Source organism: Nicotiana tabacum, chromosome 16 (assembly GCF_000715075.1).
Source record: "Nicotiana tabacum cultivar K326 chromosome 16, ASM71507v2, whole genome shotgun sequence".
Classification (NCBI taxonomy): Eukaryota; Viridiplantae; Streptophyta; class Magnoliopsida; order Solanales; family Solanaceae; genus Nicotiana; species Nicotiana tabacum.
In genome coordinates this window covers 88755889-88767665 of record NC_134095.1, presented here as the reverse complement: position 1 = coordinate 88767665, position 11777 = coordinate 88755889, and the positions used below count along the sequence as shown (strand labels likewise).

Genomic DNA, 11777 nt, shown 5'->3' with positions numbered 1-11777 from the left:
GATTGTTCGGGCTCGACCTTGTTGGGGGCGTGGTTTTGATTCTGCAGCTGTGCTATTGCCACTTGTTGAGCCTGCAACATTTTGAAAATCAGCCATAGGCTTACCCCATTAGCTTCGTCTTTAGGTGCTTCTCGAGCTGTTGGTCGGAGTCTCTCGCGAACACTATTTTCGGGATCGGTTGGCAAATTGATGTTGATGGCCAGCTCCGAGTTAGCATCGACTGGGTCGATAGTTGGGACACATTTGGGATCAGCAGGAAGCACATCATTGCTGGGCACCAAATTATTATTTTCGTCGTGATAGCCAGACTCAGCGTCAACGTTCAAGTGAGCAGTCTAAGAGTTTGACATTTTTAGGCTGACTTGAAACTAAGATTTCAAAGAACAAGCGTAAAATAGGGCGTATTATGTAGATTCGTGCCATATCACCACTTTTATCGATAGTCCTATGGTGGGCGCCAAACTGTTTACCCCAAAATTGGTTAACAATTGAATTTGTACGCGGTTTAATGGATACGTGGTTTAATTCAATACGAATAATCAAGAATAATAGATAAATGTATTAAAGATGAAACGAATGATCAAACCACTCGCAATGTTTAGATCAGGGCTGATCTTAGATTGAATAACGAGCTTGTCCTCGATTGTGCCTTCGATTTAAGCCTAGTCGTGAATAAAGGACAAAACAAGTGAGTAAAACTGTCAACAGTAGCTTAGAGAACAAAAATAAACTTTTATTGCCTTGAATTGCGTGTCACAAATGTGTCAGATTAAGGAAGAATTTTCAGTTATATAGTAGGAGAGTTTCAGCCCTAGTAAAAGTCTAAAAAAAGTAAAAATCTTCTTTTCCAGGTAACTATTGATCCATAATCGGCATCGAGCGAGATTCGTGCCATGATATATGGTTGAGGGCGAGTATCACGGCCCTCTATCCGTCATGCACAACCGTTCACCATGTCTCCCGAGGCCTTAGAACTTATACTTGGCCCCGGGCGTGTCGCTTTACCATACCCGATGACAGATATATCGTTCTCTCTTCCGAGGTCTAGGTACGAAGAGTCTCTAACCCCGATTACTATCTCACAGATTCGTGTTCTCCCTCCGCTCTCTTCCATCGGGGAATCGGGATAGACATTTCCCCCGATTTCATCCGTACACAGATATACAAAATACATATAGCTTACATAATTGTATGTAAGATGTATGCAAATTATATGGATGGTGTATGATGTTGTATGAAGCATGGCAGACAAATCATACCTAATTAACTACACGTTTGAAGTATATCAAAACTGTATGAAAGCTGTGATAGTTGTATGAATATTGCCCGATGTTGCACAAAATTATATAAAAATTATATGATGTTGTATGAAGGCATACAAATTGTATCTAGAAACGACCCCACCAAGGAAGATGTATAAAATTTTATGAATATCGTATAAAAGTTGTATATTATTTCATCAATTCGTTTTTTTTTTCTTCTCGATTTTACTTGTTGCTTTTGAATTTATTTGTGTTGGAATATTTCAAAACTATACCGAGTTTTCTTTTTGATGCTCGCATTAAATTGATTGTTGTTTCTGAATATTTTGGCGTTTAAGTTTAAAGTTTTGGAGATGAAGCATGATTTTTATTGTCACCATTGATGATAAAAAGTAAAGTTAAGTCTATGTTGTTTTGCGACCGCCTTTCAAAATTGTATCATAAATATGTGTGATTTGTAGCTAGCTAATTGTGTATGTTATTTTCAAATGCGATTTACTTTCCAATTACTAAGTTGTCGTCAATTTGTCAAATTTTGAAGCTACATATTAGTCAATTTCGGCATGAAAAACAAGATGTTTAACGGTGGATTAATTTGTAGAATCTTTTTAAAACTGATTTACCAAATTATTAGCTAATCACAATATATTTAAGGTATGTATTAATCGATGAAATTCTCTTTGATATAGTCAAATCATGTAAATAAGTTATTAATATATCATATATGGGCAAAAATCCCATAACAGCTTGTTTGGATGGTTGTTACACATCGTTTCATAATGTATTGTATATATTGTATTGTTTTATAATGTATTGTATTGTTTGGATGGTTGTTACACATCGGTTCATAATCTCATTCTTCATATCGTATTGTTTTATCTTGTACTATATTGTTTGATGAATACAATGTTTGGATAGATTGTATCGTTTGCTGTTGTTTCATGATATCATACACCAGCAATATGAAGAATAAACTTGCAACATTATAAAGAAAAATTATGATACGGGGTAAATTTATCATATAAAAGATAGGGTAAATGATAAAATAAAATTATTTAATAATAATGAAGGGTGAGATGAGAGAAAAAGATAACGACGCAACCACACCAAATTGGTCGTTACATAAAGTGACACATTTCGCCGTTACGTAACGACGAATTTAACAATACGATATAATAAAATCTAAGTAACAACCAAAACAAACATCCTATTTAAACTAACAATACGGTACAATAGGTAACAACCCCATTTAAGTGAAACAAATAAGGCTGAAAACCGCTCGAATTACAAAATTTTAGAGGAAAATATATTAAGAAAACTCGCCATTCTGTCTTGGCATCTCGCCATTGGATGCTATTAAAACTTTCTGTATTAAAAGTTATTCATAAACCACTGCATTCTTGGCTCCGTTGCTGTTCACTTTTCATCTCCTCTCTCTCACTCTCAAAACACAGCGAGAGTCTGAGAGAGAGTGAAAATGGTGATGTGGGTATTTGGATATGGATCTCTAATTTGGAAGCCTGGCTTTAACTATGATGATCGCCTTGTTGGTTTCATCAAAGGCTATCGCCGTGTCTTTTATCAAGGTGAACCTTCTGCCTTTTCCTAAACTGTTTCTATTTTAATTTTCTTTTAATATGTACATTTGATGGTTGGAATGCTACTCCCCTCCCTGCAAAATGTTCCGGAGCTAGCCTTGCAGTTGCGGGCCCGGTAACTTTGTTCAAGAAATCTATTGAATGATACACATATTGTTAATTTAGAATCCATTAACTTAAAAGGGCTACAATCCGAACCCATAAGCTTTAAATACTAGCCCCGCCTCTGAGTTGTCACGTGCTTCTTTTTCAGAGTTTCTTTAATGTGACACTCTTTCCCTTTTAGTATATTTAAACTTCTGATTTTACACTTAATGTTATTATTTGTAGACATAAATGAGTATGACTTATTTTAGACACACGTTTAAAAAAAAATTCTTTGTTAAACTACATGTCCAGTCATATAGTATCAGATAAATTGAGACGGATGAAGTATTAATTTATTTTAGATTTAACTATGACAGTTGGTCAAGTTGACGCTGGTAAGGAAACAGTTTTTATGAATACATGCTATGTAATGTAGGCAGTACTGATCACAGAGGGACACCAGAATTTCCAGGTAGAACAGCGACACTGGAGCCAGCTGAAGGAGAAGTTTGTGTAAGTGCTTTTCTACATTAAGCCATTTGATGTTTGTGTCCTGAAAAATGAAAAACACTTTCAGTTTTATAGGTTGTTATGTTTGGATTCTGAGGTGATGATGTAACATTGGTTCCTTCTATATTCACTTCTTCTGAGTCCATACATTCTTTTGTTACAATTAGTCCAAATGCACAAGTTGATTCTACAGCTGATGTCTTCATTTTAAATCAACATTATTAGTCAAAACAATGCCGGATTGATGCAAAGGGAAAAAAATGTCTGATGCGATGACTGTCTGTCCTGTATTCCTCAAATGTCTGATTGATGCAAAGGAAAAAAAGTAGAGTATGAAGTGTATATATTTGAAAGAAGATAAGAAAGCTATTCCTCTTGGTGGCTCTTTTCCCTTGCCTTTCCTCTTGTGTATTCAGTCACAACAGTGTGTATACGTTTGTCCTTTCTTTCTTAGAGCTATGAAACTGATCAACTTAGTAGTGACGTCTATTCTTAACCAGAGCAATGCAAAATCTTCAGCATATTGTTTCCAGCAACAACATACATTCTCAAAGAGAAAAAGGAACAAAGAGCTTGTGTGCTGTTTTATGTGATGAAATTTATCTGCTTACGTGTGACTGATGACTCTCTATGCTTCTGATCAGTGGGGTATTGCCTATAAGATAACGAAGAAGGAAGATCAAGAAGTTGCACTGACGGTATGTCTCTTTTTTATGCAAAAGGTTCTTTTATTTTATCCTTTCTCCAAGTGAAAGATTATAAAGTATATGTCGTTTCAGCTTTTTAAGTGAATACGAGACTCTGAACACCGAAATTTGTGTTTACATGAACGTGAGAATTCAAAAATTCATGCTTTTGTCAGATATGCATTTGAATCACATTCAGTTTTTACTATTTGAATATAATGAAGTGTTATCTTGCTGTCTTAAAACCTATTGACTTTATGCACTGAAGAGCCGAGTTGTTTGTTACACTTGAATTCAGTGTTGTCAAAGGCTCATTTAAGGCGCGCTTAAGCCCTGAAGCTCAAAAAGCTTAGGGAGGGTGCTTCACCTCGCTTAAGCTGAGCTTCAGTGTAGGCAAGGCACTAAGTTGTGCGCCTCATTGCCCATGAGTTCTATCCTAAATCGAGCAGTACTATACGACAAATATTATCGGCAAATAAGTGTATTAGTTGTTGATAAAGACATTAGGAATGGGTCTGTTTCTTTTTTCTTGAATTACATATGTATTTTTATATTTTTCCTTAGTTGCGCCTTTTTTAACTAAAGCTCGCACTTCAGTTGCGCTTAAAGCCCCAATCGACCTGGACCGCTTTTTAGAGCTTTTTGCTTTTGACAACAGTGCACTTGATAGAGGAAGTTCTGGATTTAAGGAGGTGAAATGTGGTCTAACTTTAAATATTTTGGGATCAGTCTGATCTAAAAGAAACAGTACATTCAGTTAAAACATATAAGTTTTTGAGCTATTATATGCACACAGAGTTTCTAATTTTCATTAAATTGAGTAATGTTATTACTTATAGCATCAAAAAGGGGAAACCCCCTGGACACAAGTTGTATACATTAAGTGAATTATAGACAGTTACATGTTTTTCTGCAAGGGGCAATTAATCATCTATGCTCATTGGAGTCTCACACGAGGTCCAAAATGAACAACAGTAGTGTTACATGCTGTATCTCTAATCTGTATTTATCCATTAAAAAAGTGCTAATACACTCCAAATCTGGAAATAAATCATTAAGCTCGAAGTTGTCTTACTATGCATGTATCTCTAATTTGAACGAGGACGGTGTTCAGTTGCCAGGCAGTGGGGCATGCATAATCTGTAAAAGGCATAATCCCTGGTTCTTTTTCACTAAATGTCAGGAAACAGAATCTCTTATGTTGCCTTAGAAAATCATATCAAAGTAGTTGGTTGTAATTTATCACCCCTTATACCATGAAAGAGAAGTTGAGCTAGACTTGATTTCACTTACCAGTGGCTCTTACAGATAATATTTTCTTGAGAGAATTCCTAAAAGGGAATGTAGAACTTCTGGAATTCGTTATCTGGGTACTTAAATTTCTGAATAGGACATTTAAGATTCAAATTGAGGTAATTCTACAATTTTGTTGTACAAAATGCACAAATTCTAAGGTATGCGTACCATCCCCAAACTCCACTTGTGGGATTACACTGGGTATGTTGTTATTGTTGTTGTAAAATGCACAAATTGTCATCAACTAAATGCTCATGTTCACCAGGATGAACTGGAAAACTGCATGCCCAATTTGAATCCAAAATATTTAGCTCCCTTATTATGATATTCTTTAAGAGTTTGACGAGTTAGTGGTTCCAGTTTTCCAAATTTTACTTAAGCTTCAAACTTTCACTTGTATGATGAGATTTTCTTGTTTGCCTGCTTACAATTCTATTATATTGGTATTCATGTGGCCTAAATCACAACATTGAATGACCCTATTTTTGTTACTGAATATTCTTTTCATCTGTTTTCCATCTAGTACCTTGAAGTCAGGGAAAAGCAATATGACAAGAAGGCTTATGTAGATCTTTTCACTGTAAGTCATAATGAAGTAATATTTAACCAAATAAAAGTGCTTGGTTTATTTATAATTCTTTGCTCTGTGATTATTTATTCAATAGCATATCAACTTATATTCCAGGAGCCTGCAGCATCAGAACCAGCTGTTTCTGGTGTATTAGTGTAAGTTACAAAAAGTGACACGCAGCATGATTTCTGCTCAGTTTGGTTTTGAAGGTTCATATGCATAACTTGACTGTTTTGTCTATTCAGATACATAGGGTCTCCAGACAAGAAGGTAAACGAGAACTACCTGGGACCTGCATCAGTTGAAGAAATAGCTAGGTGTGTATCATAGTTCAATGCTTTTTATTACTCCCTCTATCCCATTTTATGTGAACACATTTTTCCCTTTACTCTGTCCTAAAAAGAATGACACCTTTCTATATCGAACAATTTAATTTTAAATGTCCTTTTTTCTTAAGCTCCATCCCAGTCAGACACCGTCACATAATTGGGACAGGGAGTATTATTTTTTTGTTATTTGGCACTAAATTTGACATAGGCAATCACATGTCAGAATTTCTGTTAGAAAAAAGAAATACACTATTATGAGCGGTGATCTTGATATTGTCCAGAGAAAAAAATCTTGACATTGATATCCTATGTGAACAAAAGTGAGATTCATTTATATTGTTAGAGTCCACATCGGCTAAGTGTATGTGTTGTGATCTTCTTATATGGTTTCGGAAAATTATTATTGCATGAGCTAGCTTTTTGGTTAGACAGCCTTAGCGAGGACGTTGAGTTCGTAAAATGCGGATGTGTGTAACATGCTAAGTAAATACCACATCTGCAAAACACAAGAGGTACATAAGGAAGTAGCCTTAGGACCTGAGTACCTGACTACACGTTTTAAAACCGTGCAGTATTACAAATTTATAATATGATATCAGAGTCAGGCTCATCCTTGATGTTGGGCTACCCAATGTTGCACCCATGTTATATACCCCACCCCGCCCCACCCCACCCCTCCCCGCTCCAAATGTCCAGCCAGGAAGTGCAGGAGGTGTTAATCACACATAGGTTAAGTATATGGGTTGTAGTCTTCTTATGGCTATAGCCTATATGTTAACCCCCTAACAAAGGTCCTCGGCAGGTGTGGGTTGTGACAAGGATTTTCATGATGGCCTTGGCACACAACCTGAAAAATGGGGCAACATCATGAAGGGTTGTTCGGCATGACGGACAATGCGGGGTTCGACAAACGCACCTTGAACGGAAGCAAGGCGCATTTTACTTAGATGTGCGGGTTGGCAAAACAATGGCAAAGCAAAGCCATGTCAAGCAGGGGCAAAGACATGGCAAGGCAAGGCAAGGCGGGACAAGCAAAGGCAAATGATACGGACAGATTTGATCAAGTCGGGGACGACTTGACATGGGCGGACAGCTTTGACAATGAACGTGTGCGGCTAAGTCAGTGGATGGCGAGCTGTGTCAATGACATTGGCGCGGAGCAGTGTCAAAGACAAGGTTGGGCGCAATGCCAGCCTTGGCACAAAGCTGCTGGGCGAAAATCAGACCAAGCTGTGCACAAGCAGCAGTTGGAAAACATGTGCCAAGCACATGGGAAGCAGTTGGCAGTTGCAATCTCTTCTAAGACATGCTGATCATGGCCTAAAAGTGTGCCTACGTTTTTGTACTTTGTCTTAACTTGTTGCCCATCAGTTGGGGGCTTGTCAACTGATTGTAGCCTTTAAATACTTGCCTAGGCTGTCCAAAACGGGGCAGAAAACTTAGTCTAAGGCATTGTGTAGCCAAAATTCGTCTAAGTTATTTTCCTAAGGGTGGGAAAACCATTTTGGGGCAGGGAATTAGGGAATTCTTTGTCTTGGCCATAGGGTTGGCTATTGTGTTCTTGTATTCACTCATTAATACAAGTTGGGAAGAAATTCCTGTATATCGTGTGCCTTTATTTACAGATTTTGCTGCCTATTTTTCATTCTAAGTTCAAACGTCCCTAAAAATAAAACTAAGTGTTGGAAAGGCTGAAGTCAAGGCTGGGCTTGACTGCCGCACGGAGGTGAACCTCGGGCTGAGTTCGAGTGTCACAAATCACCCCTGTGACAACTGGTATCAGAGCGTGGCTGGATCGGGGCGAAGACACAACGTTCAGTGGTTGAATTTTGTGAAGAATGGCTGGTGGCAACGCAGACTGAGGGAAAAGGTTGCTGCATTAGAGGCACTTGTCGGAAATGTTGATGGGGATCAATTTCTGACTATCTTAACTCGTCTCGCCTATCTTGAGGCCGAGATGAACAGACTGAGCCAGGAGTGCACAGATCTGAAAACGGAAAATGGGTTGCTGCGTCGTGCTGTTGGCAATGATGAAGCACAGCGTGGGGCAGATCGTACCAAGGTCAGAATTCTGGAGCCTAAAGAGTTCAATGGCACAAGGAGTGCCAAGAAACTTGAAAACTTCCTGTGGGATATGGAACAGTACTTCCATGCTGCCAAAGTGCAAGATGGAGACAAAGTCCTCATTACGACTATGTACTTGGTGGATGATGCAAAGCTATGGTGGCGTACGCGCGTGGCAGATGATGTAAGTGCTGGTAGGCCGAAGATTGACTCTTGGGAAGGGCTGAAGAAAGAGTTGAAGGATCAATTCTTTCCTAGCAATGCAAGCTGAATTGCTAGAGATCGTTTGAAGAAGTTGAAACAAACTGGAACGGTCAGGGATTACGTCAAGGATTTTAGTTCTTTGATGCTGGATATTAGCAACATGTCTGAGGAAGACAAGCTGCATAATTTCCTTTACGGGTTGCAGTCGTGGGCGCAAATGGAACTCCGAAGGCAAAATGTGAAAGATCTTCCTAGTGCCATTGCTACTGCGGATGCGTTGGGTGATTTCCGGTTGGGACAAGATGGTTCTGATTTCTCTACTACTTTAAAGTCCAAAAACGGGAACAAGGACAAAGGAAAAGAGTGGAGGAAAACGGAAATGACAAGGGTAATGCTATTGAGGGCAATGGCAATGAGAAGGGAAAGCAATGTGCTGGACATTCGACAAACAAGGGACAAAACAGCAAGTTTGATGGCTGTTTTATTTGCAAAGGGCCACACATGGCGAGGGATTGTCCAAGAATTGAACGGCTTTCAGCGTTGTTTGATGAAGAAAAGAGTGAAGATGAGCAAAACGAGGAAGAACATGTGCAAGCAACAGCATATTTGGGACCTATGGTGGTGCTGAAAAATGCGGAAGCTGCTTCGTCGAGGACGACGAATTCTTCTGGTGGTAACAAAGGTCCTCGGCAGGTGTGGGTTGTGACAAGGATTTTCATGATGGCCTTGGCACACAACCTGAAAAATGGGGCAACATCATGAAGGGCTGCTCGGCATGACGGACAATGCGGGGTTCGACAAACGCACCTTGAACGGAAGCAAGGCGCATTTTACTTAGATGTGCGGGTTGGCAAAACAATGGCAAAGCAAAGCCATGTCAAGCAGGGGCAAAGACATGGCAAGGCAAGGCAAGGCAAGGCAAGGCGGGACAAGCAAAGGCAAATGATACGGACAGATTTGATCAAGTCGGGGGCGACTTGACATGGGCGGGCAGCTTTGACAAGGAACGTGTGCGGCTAAGTCAGTGGATGGCGAGCTGTGGCAATGACATTGGCGCGAAGCAGTGTCAAAGACAAGGTTGGGCGCAATGCCAGCCTTGGCACAAAGCTGCTGGGCGAAAATCAGACCAAGCTGTGCACAAGCAGCAGTTGGAAAACATGTGCCAAGCACATGGGAAGCAGTTGGCAGTTGCAACCTCTTCTAAGACATGCTGATCATGGCCTAAAAGTGTGCCTACGTTTTTGTACTTTGTCTTAACTTGTTGCCCATCAGTTGGGGGCTTGTCAACTGATTGTAGCCTTTAAATACTTGCCTAGGCTGTCCAAAACGGGGCAGAAAACTTAGTCTAAGGCATTGTGTAGCCAAAATTCGTCTAAGTTATTTTCCTAAGGGTGGGAAAACCATTTTGGGGCAGGGAATTAGGGAATTCTTTGTCTTGGCCATAGGGTTGGCTATTGTATTCTTGTATTCACTCATTAATACAAGTTGGGAAGAAATTCCTGTATATCGTGTGCCTTTATTTACAGATTTTGCTGCCTATTTTTCATTCTAAGTTCAAACGTCCCTAAAAATAAAACTAAGTGTTGGAAAGGCTGAAGTCAAGGCTGGGCTTGACTGCCGCACGGAGGTGAACCTCGGGCTGAGTTTGAGTGTCACAAATCACCCCTGTGACACTATACATAACCTAGAGTAAAGTTCTTGTCAATTCATTCCCAGTACAACATAGTGAAAAGGATAAGTACCCAAATTTAGCTCTTCATAGTATCATTCAGCCGGGGAAAGCATCTCTCTGTACATGGAACATCTTCTCCATGGCAACTCAAGCCTGTAGCACAGAGGGTCTTGGAAGCCATGGAATCCTAGAGAATGAACCATCAATGTCCCTCTTCAAACTGCATCTTAGTCATGGCTTGGGGAAGGAGTTAGTATTTGATTATTCAAGGTTGTGAAAGGAAACTTAAATCTTTCATTTATTAAGCGATGAACTTGCTATAACCAGTCAAATACAATGATAGTGTATCTTATGCTTTGTAATTTTAATGTCATCTAAAAGCAGCTAAATAGTTTGGATTTTGGAATAGGTATTATCATTTCGCATCTTCTTAATGTCTACTTGAATCGTGCAGTCAAATCGTTCGTGCAAAAGGCCCCTCAGGACCCAATAGAGATTACCTCTTTCAACTTGAAAAAGCCCTTAGCCTCTTGGGTAACTTCTTAAACCCTTGAAAGCTGTCTTTCCTACTTTATTTCTTGCTTTAGATCTGCTTATGCCTATTTAATTTATACAACTGTTTTGTTCCGCCCGCTTACATTCCTCCTCCAATATTGTCATTTTCCTTTGAACCAGGATGTGAAGATAAACATGTCAGTGACATTGCAAAGGAAGCCAGGCGCATTCTTTCAGAAGAAGTAACCATCTCATGATCTTGCAGATACCTTGAGCATTGTCTGAAAAACAAATGCCTTAATTTAGTTCTCCAAGATGTTGAGAAATCTGTATTACTATGTCTAGACATATGACAGACACACATTATTCTTCTTTGCAACTGGGAGGGAAAATAATTGCTTTTCTATGTCTAAGTTCCTTCAGATTTCGTGCATTCTGGAAAAATAATATAGTATTGGCTTTGACAACCTTCAGTAACATACTTGAAGTGTCAGACTTGCTCATAAGATCGAGAGATGTTCGAATTAATAGCTTGTGCTCCCGAGCGAGGTCCACTGTAGACATCTAGCAGATGTAAGATTCTTTTGTCTGAAAATGGAGCTTTAAAAACACCCTATGACATCAGACAAGTGCGCACACAAGCTATTAATTCGATCATCTCTTGATCTTATGAACAATTCTGGCACTTCAAATATGTTACTGAAGATTCTCAAGTTCTTTCTTGTCAAACATGATAGACTAGAGTCATCCCATAGATAACTGCACTAGAAAATAGTTTGTAGCCATCTTCAATTCACTCTGCCACTCCATTGCTTGCCTGCCAAACCCCCATCCAGGGCGCTAGCTTTGTCCAAATAGAAGTAGAAATAGGACAATTAAATGGCAAACGATCAGTGGACTCATCAGAAGAACACAAAGGATACCTCATATCAGTTGCAACCCCCAGCTAGTCTATCAACAACGAGGTTTCCAAATAGAAACTCGGCATCCTTCCCACCAAGAA

General features: G+C 39.2%; 1 protein-coding gene across 1 annotated transcript; it reads left to right on the top strand.

The window, feature by feature from the left end:
• The first annotated feature begins 2616 nt into the window (after nt 1-2616).
• LOC107779373 (gamma-glutamylcyclotransferase 2-3) lies at nt 2617-11180 on the top strand. Its single transcript, XM_075233046.1, has 8 exons — nt 2617-2848; nt 3384-3460; nt 4102-4155; nt 5963-6019; nt 6125-6165; nt 6256-6327; nt 10734-10813; nt 10955-11180. The coding sequence occupies exons 1-8, from the start codon at nt 2740-2742 to the stop codon at nt 11029-11031; spliced, it is 567 nt and encodes a 188-aa protein (XP_075089147.1). The 5' UTR covers nt 2617-2739; the 3' UTR covers nt 11032-11180.
• The last annotated feature ends 597 nt before the right edge of the window (nt 11181-11777 follow it).

Excerpts from the sequence above, each read along its gene's own strand:
- LOC107779373 (XM_075233046.1), top strand. The coding sequence starts at position 2,740 with ATGGTGATGTGGGTATTTGGATATGGATCTCTAATTTGGAAGCCTGGC. Across the intron at positions 4,156-5,962 it reads ATCAAGAAGTTGCACTGACG|TACCTTGAAGTCAGGGAAAA; the intron begins GTATGTCTCTTT and ends TTTTCCATCTAG. Across the intron at positions 6,166-6,255 it reads GCTGTTTCTGGTGTATTAGT|ATACATAGGGTCTCCAGACA; the intron begins GTAAGTTACAAA and ends TTGTCTATTCAG.